Source organism: Podarcis vaucheri (genome assembly GCF_965113315.1).
Source record: "Podarcis vaucheri genome assembly, chromosome: 7".
Taxonomy (NCBI): Eukaryota; Metazoa; Chordata; class Lepidosauria; order Squamata; family Lacertidae; genus Podarcis; species Podarcis vaucheri.
This window is the reverse complement of record NC_138765.1, coordinates 87050464-87067498: the sequence shown is the minus strand read 5'-3', so window position 1 is coordinate 87067498 and position 17035 is coordinate 87050464. Positions and strand designations below refer to the sequence as shown.

The window sequence follows — 17035 nt, the reverse complement described above, 5'->3', positions numbered from 1 at the left end:
TGAAGAGAAAGCACCCATCCCGATGGGGAACCCACAAGCCATATAGCACCTCTTTCCTATGGCTCTGCCTTCCTCTTTACTCTGGGGATGATGCTTTCATCTGCAACCAGATTAGAATGTCACTCTTTGGGCTTTTGAAAACACAAGTGGAAACTGGTACCTAGTAGCCATTAACTTGGTGATGGAGACGGAGGTTCAAGCAGACCTTTGTATGGAAAATGCCCAAAGTAATTTGGTGGTTTGTTTGCTTTTAATGGTGCTCCAAATATGCACCAGTATATTTGGTGCTGTATGGAAAGCAAATGGAAGCATTCCCTGCCCAGAGGAGCATTCAGGATTAGCCAGGATTCACCCTGATATCACAGTTGCCATCTTAATGGCAGGCAGTTCTGTGGAAGTGAGAGTACAATGATCCAGAAAAGCTTTGTTTATGGAAGAAGAATTTTGAGGGAAGGGACCTCAAGGAGAGGCAGGTTTCCTGATGGGTGAAGAAGGTAAAATTTGATACCAAGCACCAAAACCCAGTTTACAAGATTTCAGATAGCTGTGCAAAACCCAGCCAGATGACAGCCATGCCCCCCAACCTGATTCCCCTCCAGATGTTTTGAACTATGGCTCCCATAACCCCCAGCATCACACAGCCATTCTGGCTGGGACTGTGAGTTGCTGTTGCTGTTTATTGGTCTCTCGCTTCCAAAAAATGAAACACTAAGTGACTTACAAAAATGTACATTAAGAATGAGTATAAACACAAGAATAAAACAGCTTAAAATACAGAAAGGTAGAGCCCTCCTGTGTGTCCCTCCAGGTCTTGTCGACCTACGGAAAGATTCAGTTCACTGTAGGCGCCTTTGCAGAGACAACAGCTGCCTTAGGAGGAGAATGGTCCAGTGGAGCTGTCCATTGTACTGGCCTCCGGTTTGGCTTGACCTGCCCTGCTTTGCCTTTGCCAGACACTGCCTGCTTCCTCTGTGAGTCTCAAGCTCCTACAGTGTAGGTGGAAGGAGGGCTGTAGTTCAGCGGCCGATCATCTGTTTTTCTTGCAGAAGGTTCTAGAGTCACTCCCTGGCATCGGCATGTAGTGGTTGGGAATACTGAGTGGATGGATTGATTGTCTGACTTGGTGTAAGGCAGTTCCCTAGGTTACAAAATATGCAGGCCTAGAACAGGGGGAAGCAACACCAGCTTAAGCTCTGCCATCCTGAGAGAGTGACTACAAAAAATACCCCAATACTTTTAGCCTTTCACAGCCCAAAGCCCAGGATTCCTCAACTTCGGCCCTCCAGATGTTTTTGGCCTACAACTCCCATGATCCCTAGCTAGTAGGACCAGTGGTCAGGGACGATGGGAATTGTAGTCTCAAAACATCTGGAGGGCCAAGGTTGTGGAAGCCTGCCTAAGCCCATCTCATTCTCAAACTGGACTTTTTTTTGTCTCTCTGTCTCCAAATCTGCTTTTATTCTATTAGCACACAGATTTTGTTTATATCTTGTTATAGCAAACCACCTTCACCCACAGTCGGATTAGTTTCTCCTGTTCAGAACAGTCAAGGAAAATCCAGCTGTTTCTTGACTAGTGAGTGAATACCCACTGACCATTCTGAGTCATTAGTCAATAATTTGCTTGGTCATAGATATGGCTAGACCAGCATCCTTAACCAGTGCGTTTGGGTTATGTAATTGAGTGTTTGGAATTAAAAACAAGTGTAAGGGTCTCTACACTGCTGGAAGTGTGTGTCCCCCTTTATTGTAGTGAAGGTAAACCCACTATCCTTTTTGTGTTATTTAATGAAGGTAGCATCACTTTGCCAATATGGGAAGGAATCATGTTTTTTTGTTCTGTGTTAATATTAAATTTAGTGTACTCTAATAATAAGATCTAGTAATTACAGCAGGGGTGGGGCCCTTCGACCTGGCCCTTGGGACTAGACCAGGCCCTCTCCTCTTCAGCCCTGCTTTGCGCTGTTGCCTGGCTCAAACACAGGGGTAATGCCTCTTGCTTGCCTGGATGGCGGGTTGTGAGTGTGCAGAAACCTCTGTGCATGTGTGTTTACCTTGTTGCACAAAGTAAAGAGGCACTTCTGTTTCCCTGCCCTTTCTTGTTTATGTCTCTCCACACCCACCCACCCCAGAAAACTGCCCACAAGGCAACACAGGCCTTGGGCTGAAAATTACAGGACGGACTCAGACATATTCTCAGAATGCTCACCAGTATGTGTCTACAGCAGCTTTCTGCAACCTGGTGCCTTCCAGATGTTTTGAGCTACAACTCCCATCATTCCCATCCCACACAGCTGTATGTTGCAGCTGTACTCCAAAACATCTGGTGAGTGCTACGTTAGGGAAAGCTGCTGTATAGAATTGCAGCCTGAGTCCCATAACTTTTTCTTACCAATCATACCTGCTGGCTAGGAATGCTGTGCTGGAACCATCACAAAAATTCAAGCTGGAAATCACAGAAATGGGTCAGAATTCTAGACAGACCTTTAAACCGTCGCTTAGCTTTCTGCCCTTTCTCGTCTTGTCTCTCTTGGTTTCTGGATCCTCCTTTCAGCACACTGGGCCTCATTGCTCATCCCGTTGTCTTGGTCTTGCCCTTCCAGAGGGTCTTATCTATGCAAGAGGTGGGTGGCGGGTGGCTAACATCTCAGTGGCTCACCCATCAGTCTTATGCATCCTGCAGTACCAAATGTATTCAGGACACGTTGTTATTGTTTTGATTATCTTACAATTAACTGGACAGTGCTCTTTATTCTCCCATGGACTATAGGCAGATGTGTAGGAGGTTTTATGTTGTTACTGAGCTATGCAAACTAGATTGGATGAAGACCATGGGGAATCCGTTCCTCAGAATGCATTGTGTTCCTGCACAGTTCCCATTAAGTCCCATGAACTTGTGTGGGAGGCATTTGCAGGGAATTTAGAAACCCTTGGCCCATCACATAGTTATTCAGCCTTTCTGCCAAGGAACACAAAGCAGCGTGAACCTGGGTTCCCTGGCAATGAGGTTCATAATATGCAATTTTGCAAGATGTTCCGCATCCTCACTGGGTTTCTCCTTCTGGTTTCAAAGTCTCAAGGGGCAGCTGACTAGTTGCAGGGCTGCCATTGTTGGTTTGAAACCTACTCAGGTCTCTGAAGTGCAGTAAAGCAAAATCCTTTCTGCAATTGCTGAAGAAGAAGAAAATTTATTGCCAAGTTCTTCAAATGCCTGATCCCAGCACTGAGCAGGTTGCCATTCCAATTTGTATGGTGAAGATTTCTCTCCCTGGTCCTCATAGTATGGTTGCTGTATGTGCAGGAGGCCTAGGTATGCTGTAGACCGAATTGTGCACTCTTTTCTTTTTGAACTGCATTTTGCGTTTGTTTAATCCTTCTGCCATTGCATAGTTGAAAAACAATATATTATGGCTATATGCAAGTACATATATCATTGCAGAGTCTAATTGTATAGAATAGATGAAATGCAATTCTGTAAGTACTGAACTGAACCAAAATGGGGCCTATTGAACTAGGCAATGGGTGGGCAATGGGGATTTTCTGCGGGGGAATTGTGTAAATCAGATCTTCATACGGGGCACTTGTGTCAACTGCTGCTTTAGATGGTTGGTGAAGTGAAGGGCATCCTCTGCCAAACATGCGGGAGAGCTGTATGGCACAGTGGCAGGTGATCAGGGAACGTAGCCTTGGCCCAAGGTGTTTTCCCTTCTGCATTATAGGGTAATAAAGGGTAAGAAGGACTGAGCTAACATATGTCAAGCAATTGATAATGATCTTAAAGCACTATATAAATGCCAATTTTTTTATTTTTTTTTAAATGAGGCTGGTGAAAATGTAGTTTGATTTCTGTTTTAGAGCTCCTTGCTCTGGAATGTGAGAGAGAGAACCCAGACATATTTCTCTTCCCACCCCACTCACTCACACTCTAGGCTTGGAAGCAGTGCCTGCTGCTCACCTGGAGCACCTGTGCATGTCTTTCTAGTGGAATTAGTGAGCCTGGAAGTCAAAGGAAGCCTGCCGCTTGCTGCCTTGAATCCAAACGCAGCAAGACAGGCTGGCTTTATTTGTATCCTGGCAAATATGACAAGCTAGTATTTAATGCAGATACACACACAGCCCCTCCAAAAGAGAGAATATTTTAAAGGGCCTGTTCTTGCTTTTTACATTCAAATGGCGCCCTTAGTTCTTAGCTTGACCTGCATTTCAATTGGTTATAGCCAGAGCAACTGATGATGATATTGCAGCCAGCTGAAGCCATGACCCAATCCACTGTTTCTCATATGCTCTCTTCTTCCTTTCCCGTTTAGCTTTTTTTGTGGTGGGGACAGTTGCAAAGCTCATAGCTTTCTTTTGGGGAGGGGGGTACCTGAACCTCTTGGGAAAAAATGCATATTACACACCCAACGTTCAGAGTGGTTGTGTTTCAGATCGGGGTTTTTTTCTTAGGGTGCTTTTTCGTTACTGCAGTGGGAATGATTTAAAATATAAAAGAGGGAGTCCTGTTAACGGAACGCTGCATATTGGCTTCAATAGGCTTTCTGTACAGCATGTTACATTACCTCCCATTTCTTGCCTACAGTGGCCATGCACTTACAGTGTAATGTATCAAAGCTGATGGTCTCTCAATAAACAATCATTTTGATGCTTATCTTTGAAGTACTGTCTTTGATTATTGAGGGGGGGGGGACTAGCTCCAGTGTCCTCAAAAGCAGGTGACCTCCATTGGAATTTCCCCCCTCCAAAGCATGAACTACTTTCTCCCTTTTTTTTTAATTAAAAAAAACCAAAACAGCAGCACAACAAGGACAACCCTAGTCAATCTAAGTTAGGCTTGCAAAGCAAGAATTAATGCTCCAGGATCTCTTCAAACTGGAGGCATTGTCCACCTGTGCTCAGTGGTCTTGAGGACACAGCCTTGCTTAAGGATGTGTGAAGGGCCTGGCTAGATAAGAACAGGGTCTGCTAGTCCAGAATCCCCCAAACTGGCAGAGCATAGCTTGTGTCCCCAGGTGGGCTGTGATCTGCGCTTTGCCCTATAGACCACACAGGATTTGGTCCCTGTCCCCCCGCCCTTCTAAAAGGGAGTGAGACCCAAAATCCTGTTCCGTTATTTTAAAATGGATGATAGCAAATGTGAATGCTTTGGGGATTTGGTTCTCAACAGTTTAGTTTTCATGTGCCTTTTTCCTGTCCTCTTGCTAACATGAGTCCTATGCCATGATAACCTGCTACTATTTCTTGGAAGGTAAGCTATCTTGTGTTCTGATGACTGTTTGTGTGATCCATCTGGCCTGGGAAAATAAATTTGGATTCCTCCAGTGGGGTAATAAGAGAAAGTCCTTCCATTTCCCCTCCATTCTTCTGCTTAACCAGGCATTAAGCTTCTAGCAGTTAATATGGCTTTGGACTGGATTGAGCCAACATTGCAGTGGTTCATGCCCCATTCCAGCCTTCCCCAGCCAGATGTTTTGGACCACAACCCCCATCAGCCATCATGCAGCCATGTTGGCTGTGGAGCTGATAGGAAATGAACACCTGGAGGGTAGCAGGTTCAAGAAGGCTGCCATAATCTTTGCATCTACCGAGCTAGGATGCCACCACCTGTGATTAGCAGCCATTGCTCTTTGAGCAAGTGGGCAAGCAGAAATCCCCAGGCTGGTTTATCCTCCTTCACCAGCAAAAGAGTAGCAGAGAATTTGAGTAGCTGGAGAACTGGCCTCTCAGGAGTCTCTTCATGTCCTGGAATCCACTAGGATTGGTGGCCATTCTTTAGGGTGGCTCGCAAAATTCAGAATCCAAAAGACTGTCCCGAGACACTGGAACTTCCCTGCTAAAAACTAAAACTCAGAAGGGAAAAACACCTCTGATTGGATTCATTCCAAGGCAGCAAATACAAATGTTTTATTTTGTTCATATGGTTTGGATTCCCACCTCCCCACTACCACGCTCAGCAACAACAATTTGTTGCTGCATGATCTGGGAGAGAACCAGTGGGGATTGTTGGCCATGGGGGGGGGCAACAGGCAGGGAGACAAGGTGCTGAAAACTCTCTCGCCAGCTAATTGTGCACCTTGTTCAACCCCACCCTTAGTTTCTCAACACTTAGCAGAATCTGACCACACTATTCTAGTTCCTTCACGCAGCCCTGCCACCTTGTCTTCCTTGTTTCAAATTAAAAAACACAAAACCAAAAGTGATGGTTGTGTGCTGGTGACCCTCAGCTGTGCAGATTTCTGTGGCTGCCATCCCACTCGCCTCCTACTCCAGTCAAATCCCGAGGTTTGAATGTCTGTGTATTTATAACATCCTCCATCTTTTTCCAACACACATTTTTGTGGAGTCCTGAAATGTGAGAGGACATAGAGGCGTGTTCCAGTCTATGTGCTGTAATTTACCCGTCTTCATCTTTGCATATATTTATTTATTATTTTAAATGTATTTCTCCCTCCCTCCATTCCCCACCCCCACATTTGTGCTGCTGATTTTGGATCAACATCATAACACATCTGTGCCTTAGTTCTGCCAAGAGAATCCTAAGATCGGCAGGTTAACTCTCTTGTTTTATGCGTTGTAGGTCTGCAGGGGGAGCCAACCATCTATTTTGTGGTCAGCACTGAGCACGGTCCTGGAATGTCTGCTGTTGGCTGCTTCCCGGTGAAGAAACGGCAGCCTGAGATGCTGGATGGAAGATCACGGAGCGCGGAACACGGAGAAGAATCGGAGTACTTGTCGAGGGATGGTCCTTCCAGCAACAGCTCTTTCCACAGCAGTGAAGGGGAGGGGACGGACCACGAGGGGGACATCTTGGACTGCAGCGGGTCCAGGCCTCTGCTGATGGATTCCGAAGAGGAAGAGGAAGCTTATAAGCTGAACCCTCAGCATCTGGACAGGGGTAGCATTCCCCAAGAAGACCTTAATCTGCAAGTTCCCCAGAGCATGGGGGTGCAGCTTGATGCTTTCCAACAACTCCCCGGAACAACTTCGGACGAGAGAGACGTCTTTGCCACAGCTCCATTCCGAAGCTCCATGACTCTTCACGACGACCTGGACATCTTCGCCAAAGCGCCCTTCGTCTCCAAGGGCCACGGGCTGGCGAAGCAGCAGGACGAGGGCGACGTCTTCCTCCGGGCTCCCTTCACGAAAAAGAAGAGCCAGGAAGAGTTTATGCCGCACAGCGGGGCAAAGGAATCTCCTGTCCCGGTGGGGTTCTTGGGCTCCGCTGGAGCTCCCCAGTACACCTTTAACGCTTCCTTCCAGAACCTAGATACAGGGCTTCATGGTTCTCCTCTCTCGCAAGGTCAGTATTCTGTGGCTTCGCTGCCCCAGCCATCCGGTGCTCTCCCTCATTCTGCCAGAGCAAGCGAAGGCCCCGATCCTCCCAAAGATGCGTCTCAAGAGCTGGGCAGCACCCCCAACGACACGCTCCAAGCGCACACACTCCCCCAAGACGTCCTCTTGGGTTTGAAGGCCAGCCAGCCTTTCCGTCCACAGTCATTGGCAAAGTATTCCCGTCACTACAGCCCAGAAGGGGACCAGGGCGTCGGCGCCCAGCCCATCGCAGCTTACAAAGTGGTGTCTCAGACCAACAAGCAAGCCATAGCGGGGTCCATTTCTATCGCCTCTCCTTCTTCCAGGACTAAAGAGCTGCCCAGCTCTGACCCATTCTCGTCAGCCCCCTTTCCTTCTAAACTGGGAAAGCAGAAACCCTAAATGGTTTCCATTGTGACAGGAGGAGGAGGCAAGGCTTTGAATGCATTATCAAGAGCCTACAAGCCCTTTGGGCAAAATTCACTCCGTACGTACCTAGAATGTCGAAACTACAGTTGCTGTGATACTCACCTGAATCATATGAAGCTGGTTTCAGGCTGTGAACGACTTCCAGGCTGTAAGGTTTATCACTTGCTTTTTAGATGCTCTTTCCCATCCCCACACTCCAAGTTTCCTCCCAGCCGGTCTTTTGTTTTTGTTTGGTTTTGGGTAATTATTTAAGCCAGGGAACACATGGGACAGAACTGATTACCTCTTGATAGTAGCATCCACTAAGGATTACGGAACATATCAACAGCACACCAGGAATGTTTCAGAAATACTAACCAGGTGGGACATTATTTAATTTTTCTAAGCAAGAGAGAAGGATAAGCACACTTTTATTTTAGTTGCTACTAATGAATCTTCCCTTAAAACCTGTAACTGTCAGTTTGTAACAGAAGTCTTGTTCTGCAATGTGTGTTTAAGCCCTCCCCACAAAAGGCAATTAATGTCTGGGTGTCTTAAACCCTAGTGGTTCTAAGTGACAGCGACTCCGTTCTGACTGTTGCGGAAGTTATACCCTCTGTGGAAATGGTAAGTGGAACGCAGAAAGCGTGGGAAACGGAGTTGGCTTTTGCATGTTCCCAAAGGGAGGGCTTGACTTTCCCACCTGCCATGCGTAGCTTGCAAAGCCAGTTTTCTGTCAGTGAAACAGATCTAAACCCAGATGCCACCCCTGAGGAGCATCCCCCGAGCTCCTCTTCTGCGCACAGAGAGGAAAGCAGCTCCCTAGTCCGGCCCTCAGCACTCCCACATACAGCATGCGCTCCCTTTTCAGAGGTTGCACCAATTGTGCTCCCACGTTGCGGATGGGCCCCAGGGGTTTGCTGACAATGAGGGCGGGGCAGCCACCTCCCATGCGCTTTCTATAAACTGGGGGCAGGAATGACAATGAGTGAGCAGGACTCCAGCGCATTGATGGGTTGGCTTCTAAACACACATGAGCTAACCAACAAGAACTTCTAGCGCAGTTACTTTTCTGGCGCATCTGGAGCTGACAGCGCTCAAACATCCCTTACTTTGTTTTCTGTATCTTGGGGGGGGGGGGGGCTTTGAATCTCCAGCAGGTTTGAAAATAAAGAAGGGATGTTGTGACAAAGATGGCCGTAGAGTGGTGTGGAAAGTGTTAATGTTAATTCTGCTGACCTCAGTGACGCTGTGACAGTTCTTGATGGCTTAAAATCTGATTCTACATCAAGGTCCAATGACTGAATGGTAACTTTTGCGAGTCTTCACTACCTGCTGTTTTATGAAGGACAATCTTGTGGTTTTTAACAGACAATCCAAGAAGCTGATGCATCACTTGTGAGAGAAATCCTTGCGAACTATTGAAATGTAATGGCAAGTTGACTTAACGGTAGTCAATTTTGTTGAATTGTGCCTTTTGTGGAAAGGTGTCCTCACACCCTGTGGCCAGACCCAGACGTTCAGAAATACCCTACCAGCTCTTTTACCTCACATTCTTACAAAGGAATCTTTAAGTGCCCGCTGCCTGAAAGGGCCTTGTCTGCCAGTTGTCAGAGGCAGCCCTGCCCTAAAGTCATGACAATTTGGAGGTGGTTTTAAGGGTCCAGCATGAAAGGTGGATCTGGCCCAGGGGACACAATTCACCGGGCAGTTCTTCATGGCAACCTTTCCATTGAAATGCATGGGGACCCTCTTGTACAGCTTCCATCGCTTTGAATGGGGCTGGCACAGGAGAGCTTTCCGGCAGATGGTGCTCTGTGTCCATTGGAGAAGAAGGTGGCCTTTGAATTTCCTGTCTCAGGCACCTAAATATATTGGACAAATCCCAGCTATGAATCATGAGCATGGCTAGCTGGCTGGTCTCCCCCACTCCAAAGATTTTATCCTCTGCTTATGTGTTAACTGTTTGGTTAGGTGGGGTGGGGAACCTTAGCTGCTCTTGAGGGGACTGTATTTTATGGTTAGGGACCTGCTTGAACGTCCTCAGACTCCAAAAGGGTCCTTAATGACTCAAGATCTTTCCTATTCTTTTGGTACTTTCAAATGAATTCTATAGCACTTTGTTACTCCAAATGGGGACGTTTGGTAGGGTGGTGGCTTGAGGCAGGCTTTGCTGAAGCATTTTTAAAAGTTCAGGAGACAGATGTGAAGGCCTTAACTGTTTTTTTGACATGCAACTTGTGAATCTGTTTCCTTGCTCCTTACTGCCAGCTGGGAGTCCTTGCACCTTTGAGGACGTTCCAGTCTGATAATGATCACGAAAAGGTTCTTTCAGTCAAGAGTCCAACTGCCTGGCAGAGGAAGCGATGTAGACTGTTAAAGCAGAAGATCTGCCCCAAGGGAATCACACGCTTGCTCAGCGCTTCACAAGAGCAGCGTGCTCCTGTTGTGGCCCTGCATCTTGAATACATTCACTTGGACTATCCCAGCATCTTTAAGCTAGTTTGGATGCACCGCTGTCAATGTGCAAAAAGGCCTTCCTGCAAGTTTTCATGGCCCATCCATCTTGCTGTAGAGCCAGGACTCTGTTTACCAAAAAGCTTGGACTCTGGATACTCTTCTTGTGAACTCAAGCACTGCATTTGCTGTGAGTCCTTGCTAATACGTCAATCTTCATGCTGCACCTACCTCTTCTCTTTAAGCAGATGCTGGCGTGCCCGTGTTTCTTTTTGTCTGATTGGTTTTTGACATCTTTTGCTGTAGTACTTGTGCAATTGATAATGGCTTGCAGGGAGAAGCAACAAGGAATTTGATGCTGCTTAAATACCCTGCAGTGAGGTGGGGGAAATGATTCTTGGAAAATGTGCTCACACAGACTTTGGTGCCTCCATTGTTCAAAACACAGGCGACCGAGCAAACATCATTTTGAGCTTGCCTTTTTAAACAAACAAACAAACAAACAAACCTAGATGATTGCTTATCTGCTGTGTCTTCGCAGGTTTTCCCCCAAATATATAAATCAAATCAAGAAGACACCTATAGGAAGCCATGCTCTGTTTCTCTGTGAAGTGTTCGCTAACCCATACATTGGAAGTTTAACTTATTCGTGTGTGTGTGTATTGGAGAAGAGAACTTAGGTGCTAGAATGAGAAAATTAAGAAATGCAGAAGATTTCATCCTTGCAGTGTTATAGATTCCAGTGTGAAATTCCAGTATAGAGTGTAGCCTGTACTCTGTTGATGGCATCCGGCAGCTCAGCTTTGAAACTCTCCTTCATTCAGGGGGTTGCATATTCAGTAGGAATAAACAGAAGCTGAAGCTAATTAGATTGCTGTTGAAGTCAGTGGCATTTCCCGCCTCCATTTTGACCAATGACAAATAGTATTTCCAGTTCTAGTTCTGTTCCTCCTGAAGGAAGTCAAGGCACTTGTTACAGTCAGTCCCGAAACTGCTGCCAGTATTAGTCGGGTGCTTTTAAACTGTTACAAAAACCCTACGTCACTCCACAAATAGTTTTTTAAGGAATGCATTTTGCTTAGTTGTTTCCCTATCCTTGTTGAACAAGACGGTACTTCAGCAGAGTTGTAGGTCGTGGCCAAAGACCAAAGCACAGTTAGGCTCCAGTCCTCATATGAAACTCCATGGATGGAGTAGTTCCTCTCTTCTTCTCACCTATGTGAGAATGCACCTGATTCTCTGGAAAGTAAGGGGCACTTGGCCATTTAAAAACTAGCTCCCCCCTCATATGTGCTCACATTCCTAGTTGAGTAAACTTGAAATGTTGGGGTCACGTTCCTGCTGACCATGTGGGTTTACTTCCCACCCTCATTTCTCCACCCCCAGTGCTTTGGATTACAAACCCCCCTCCCATGAACCCCAGCACCATATGGTCATGCTAGCTGGGACTGATGAAAGTTGTGGTGCAAAACATCTGGAGGTCGGAGAAAGCAGAGTTACTGTGACTTGCACGAAGGGGCTGGGTGGTGATTCCTGGCCCCACCTGTTCTCGTGAGGTAGGGCACATCTTCCTGGCTCACCAAGTGTTGCGCAACACACAAAGAGAGACCTCCAGCTGAAAGTTTGCCCTACAGCCCTGGCATAGCAAAAGCCTGGATGGTTTCCCCTCTCTGTTTTATAAAGTTGCTTAGTAGATTTAGACAATCTTAATAAACTGTTTAGTAGTAATCTGAGTGAAGCTTAATGACACTGTCATGAAGCCAGTGTTCGTTTGCAACACTGCAGAACTAAACAGCAGCAATTGCATCTGGGCGATCATCTGCTTAGATGTGATGCCATATCACTTGATTCCAGCGGGGCTTACATAGGAGTTGCGCCTTCCAGTCAAATCAGTGCAGCTAGGAATGTGTTCCATGGGTCTTGGTCAGCGGATGTGGAGCCATTGAGCTCCCCTTTTCCCTCATGCAAATCATCCGAGCACCTTTCAGGTGGTTCAGATAGTCACCTCATTAAAACCTCCCTAGTGTTGCCCTTCCAGTTCTGCACAATGTTACTCCCTGTGTAGGTCTTGCTTCTCTGGTTAAGCTTTGAGTTGGGATCTGCTTCCTGGTGCTGTGGCAGCTTTGTCTGTGGGGTGAGTGGTGGGTAGGCCCTATTGTAGAGCAGAAAGTTTAATTTTCCTGTTCCATTCTGGGGTTGGACAGGACCCCCTTGGGATTTTATGTCTCAGGTGCCAGAAGGATTTCAGCCCAGTACAGTTTATCGCTAAAAGATTATGGCTTTCAATCCGAGAGAGGGGGGGGCATCTGCTTGTCTTTCTTCTCTCCTTTGTGGAACTGCTCCCAGTTTAAACCGGGTTCATGTTGGCTGGCTGGGGCAGAAAAGGGAGAGGCTAGCTCCCAAGAACACTGGTTTTCCTCCTGAAGTTCCCTTCTCCCTTTCCCACCTGTGCTCCACCACCATCCCTGCCCACACCCCCATTACAGCTGGGCTTGTGGGTCGCTGCCTCATGTTTGGGATCAGCATTAAAGCCACAGGGCTGTGAGATCAACCACTCTGAAGGAACACACAGATTTCCATGGATTCAGCTCCCACCAAAGAACTCTCATGCTGGAAAGGTTTCCCCGCTTTCCTCCTTTCTTATGTTTGGTGGTTTTTAGATGTGTCTTGGGTGTAGTGACATTTCCTTCCACAAGTGTTTTTGACACAAGGGTACCTTGTGTGTCTCTGCTGTTGGAGCCATCCCTGCATCTGGACTTGGCCTGTCATGACGCTACAACAACTGCAGCCGATTAGAATGGCGGCCGTTTTGTTCTTTCCTGTCTCTGTGTGTACATTGGGAACATTTTTACCTTTGTAACACTAGTCAGCTGTGATAACAGAGAGCCAGTCTCCCAGTAGCTATTTCTTTCTTTCATTTTTTTTAAAAAGGGATTATTTCTTGTAAAGGAAGGCCCAATGGTAACTGGATCGAAACACCGGGCCCCAGAGGTGAAATTGCAAACGAGAAGATGGAAATCCATATGCAGATAATAAAAGAGAATTGTGACTCATTCTAAAAGGCAGCACTAATTGTCTTTAGTGTCCTGGCAGCTTGAGGAGGTCCTTTGAGAGGGTCGCACCCTTCTGCTGCTGCTAATCTGGAATTGTCTCTGTGTGCAGTTATGAGTCATGAGACCAAGGCTTTGACTCCAAACTCCTCTTGATATAGTCAGAACTCAACAGTGTTGGATATACCTCTCTGATATGATAAACTGTTTGGAGGCTGGAGTATATATATATATTTTCCCACTCTGGTTGCATTAAGTCTTTTATGAAGAAATGTTAGCGCTGGGAACTTGTATGCTTTATTAAAAACTATCTGATTCAAACACCCTCATCTCGCTGTGTGCTTCTTCTTGCTCATAAGAGTCTTTCCGAAAGCTTAAATGCAAAGGATGTATCCGTATAAACTTGTTGATTTTCTGCAAATGCCAAGGGGGACGAAACCAAGAGCTAACTCGAAAACTACCCACCATTTCCTCACAAATGTTTTCAGCCGGGCTGAAATTTCATCTCTCCCCAACGAAGTTTCAGTGCACCTTAAAAAATATTTGCCAGCACGTTTACATTCCCCTCACTTTCACTCATTGTCAGTTGCCTTCACTTGCTCTTAGTGATGGTCCATGTGGTCAAAGCTCATTGGGTGTAAGAACACCAGAAGAGCCTGCTATCCAGCATCCCTTAAGCAGGACCCAAGCACAAAAGCCCTCTCCCCTCCTGCGGTTTCCAGCAACTGGTATTGAAAAGCATAGCTATCCAGACATTTTGGCACCTGAAGCAGACTCCAAAACGGTGCCTTCCTCCCCACAAGGGAAGATCTACTCCAGGAACAGAGCTGGGGTGGGGTAGGAGAAAGATTGGGATCTGCTGCCTGGTGGATCCTGCCACCTGAGGCAGTCACCTCACCTTACCTCGTGGGTGAGCTGGCCTTGGCTTCCTCCAGCTGGGGAGGCAGAGCATAGCCATCAAGTCTAGTAGCCACCAAAAGCCTCTCCTCCCATGAATTTGTCTAATCCTTTTAAAGCAGGGGTCAGCAAACTTTTTCAGCAGGGGGCCTGTCCACTGTCCCTCAGACCTTGTGGGGGGCCGGACTATATTTTTTTTTGGGGGGTGAACAAATTCCTATGCCCCACAAACAACCCAGAGATGCATTTTAAATAAAAGCACAAATTCTACTCATGTAAAAACACCAGGCAGGCCCCACAAATAACCCAGAGATGCATTTTAAATAAAAGCGCACATTCTACTAATGTAAAAACACGCTGATTCCCGGACCGTCCACGGGCCAGATTGAGAAGGCAATTGGGCCGGATCCGGCCCCCGGGCCTTAGGTTGCCTACCCATGTTTTAAAGCCACCCAGGTTTGAGGCCATCACTGCCTACTGTGGGAGCGAGTGCCATAGTTTTAACTATGAGTTGTGTGAAGAAGAACTTTTTTTATCGATCCTGAATCTTCTGGCATTCATCCTCATTGGATGTGCACAGGTTGTAGTGTATGCAACTTCATCGAACCATCTTGTGCCTAACACGATTTAGGAGAGTCTCACAGGTGGCTTGCCCAGGAAGGAAACTGCAGCAGCAGTGAAGCCTCCTCAGCCAGCAACTGTGGGGCGGTGGGGATTATACCCTCCAACATTTCTCTGATGAAAATACCACCCAGTAGTTAGGGGTGTGGATTCTACTGCACAGGCCTTCAGCTCCATTAAGAATGTCACAGCTCAGCTGTGTTTTCACCCAAAGCTGTTGCAGAGGAAATTGCATGTGCTTTGATCTATAGCAGGGTGATTGGCAGCCTTTGATGCCATGCCTACCCTCTGCAGCCCTTGAGCTCCCTTCCCAAAGTTGGCTAAGCAAGGTGCTGGGCTTTGGGAAGGAGGCATGAGGCTCAGAGAGGGTCATAGAGTCCTTCCACCTCCTTCCTAAAGTATAGTTAGCACTTTCACATCTTTGAGAAAGAGATGGGAGGACTCTAGGACCCTGCCAGATCCTCACATCTCCTTTCCAAAGCCCAGAGCCTCACTTAGCCAGCTTTGGGTACGGAGCATGAGGGCGGATTGGGGTGTGTGTCAAATAACGGCCGTTCCACCCTCCTCCCCACACATAACAAGGCAGTGTGCGGCCCATGGGCTCCATTTCAAAGTACTCTTGCCGCCCACTTGGTCTGAAAAGTTGGGCCAGCCTGATCTCTATAGCAGGCATAGGCAAGCTCGGCCCTCCAGATGTTTTGGGACTACAACTCCCATCATCCCTAGCTGATATGACCAGTGGTCAGGGATGATGGGAATTGTAGTCTCAAAACATCTGGAGGGCCGAGTTTGCCTATGCCTGATCTATAGGCTGCACGTGAAAAGGTATAAAGCTTTGAATGTGAAAGTCCTCAGACTGTCAATGTTTGTGCAGGAAAATCCCAGCCTTGGCTAGGCTGATAGGAGGATGCACCTTGTTCTTCTCACTCAACCAGGTATCCAGCTCTGATAATGCAGGCCTGCTTCCCCTCTGAGAACCTGACAGTTTCTATGCACATGTAAAGCTAAGGCAAGGAAAAGCCTTGATATAAGTATGTGAAATGTATAGGCTCCACTTTTGTGGGTGGTTCAGCGGTGGCGGCTGTTCTGACCAAGTAAAGGCATCTGGGGCACCACCAGCTAAAAGGTAAAGGTACCCCAGCCCGTACGGGCCAGTCGTGTCCGACTCTAGGGTTGCACGCTCATCTCGCTTAAGAGGCCGGGAGTTGGCGCCGTCCGAAGACACTTCCGGGTCACGTGGCCAGCGTGACGAAGCTGCTCTGGCGAGCCAGCACCAGAGCAGCACACGGAAACGCCGTTTACCTTCCCGCTATAAAGCAGCCCCTATTTATCTACTTGCACTTAAGAGTGCTTTCGAACTGCTAGGTGGGCAGGAGCTGGGACCGAACGGCGGGAGCTCACCCCGCCGCGGGGATTCGAACCGCCGACCTTACAATCGGCAAGTCCTAGGCACTGAGGTTTTACCCACAGCGCCACCCGCGTCCCTCTGAGGCGCCACCAGAGTTACATGCAAACATTGCAAGTGTGACAAACAGTCAGGACAACAACAAATAAATGAAGCAAACCCTTCCGGCACCTCTGTCCTTCTGCTGATGCTGCCCCCAGTCCAGGAAAGTAGGGTCATGGACTTTAATCCCACAGCAGAAGCTCGTGCTGCTACTTCTTCAAGTCCTCTTGTCACCCTCGAGCCCCTCAATGTGCATCAAGCCTGCCTACGAGTGATGTGCCCCATAGACATTCGCACATTAATTTATCTTTCCTTGTGGGGCTATGAGAGCAGCCATAGCAGCATTCTAGTTACAGAGAGACTGGGCAGTGGCATAAGGTCTCACCTCCGGGGCTTAGGCCATAACCCTTTGCACATTTATCTAGGATTAAGCCACACGCTACAGTGGTGTGCTGGCTTCTGAGTAAGTACACCAAGAGAAACACAGAATTGTAGAGTTGGAAGGCTTCCTGGGGAGCCCAGCCCCCTGCCATGAAGGAATCACAGCTAAAGCATCCCTGGCAGGCGGCCATCCCAAGGAAGGAGAGTCCACCACCTTCCAAGGGAGTCCGTTCCACTGCCAAACAGCTTTTGCCGTCAAAAAGTTATTCCCAATGTTTAATTGGAATCTTGTCATTTGAATCCATTGATCCTTTCCCTGGGACAGCTTTTCGGATATCACCTCTCGGTCTCCCTCAGGCTACACATCGCCCAATTCCCTCAATCAGTGCCAGATTTACATATAAGCTAAACAAGCTATAACTTAGGGCCCCACTCTCTTGGCCCCCCCCCCAAAAAATGCAAAGGGA

The 17035-nt window shown here is 47.4% G+C and overlaps 1 protein-coding gene across 8 annotated transcripts in view; it reads left to right on the top strand.

Annotated features, from left to right (window-relative positions):
• Window positions 1-13543, top strand: part of AAK1 (AP2 associated kinase 1) — a 105848-nt gene extending 92305 nt beyond the window's left edge. For all 8 annotated transcript variants that reach the window (XM_082229810.1, XM_082229811.1, XM_082229812.1 and 5 more), the window contains one exon: window positions 6574-13543. In XM_082229810.1, the coding sequence (XP_082085936.1) occupies window positions 6574-7709 (1136 nt within the window). In that variant the 3' untranslated portion in view covers window positions 7710-13543. The remainder of the gene's footprint in view (window positions 1-6573) is intronic.
• Window positions 13544-17035: the final 3492 nt, after the last annotated feature.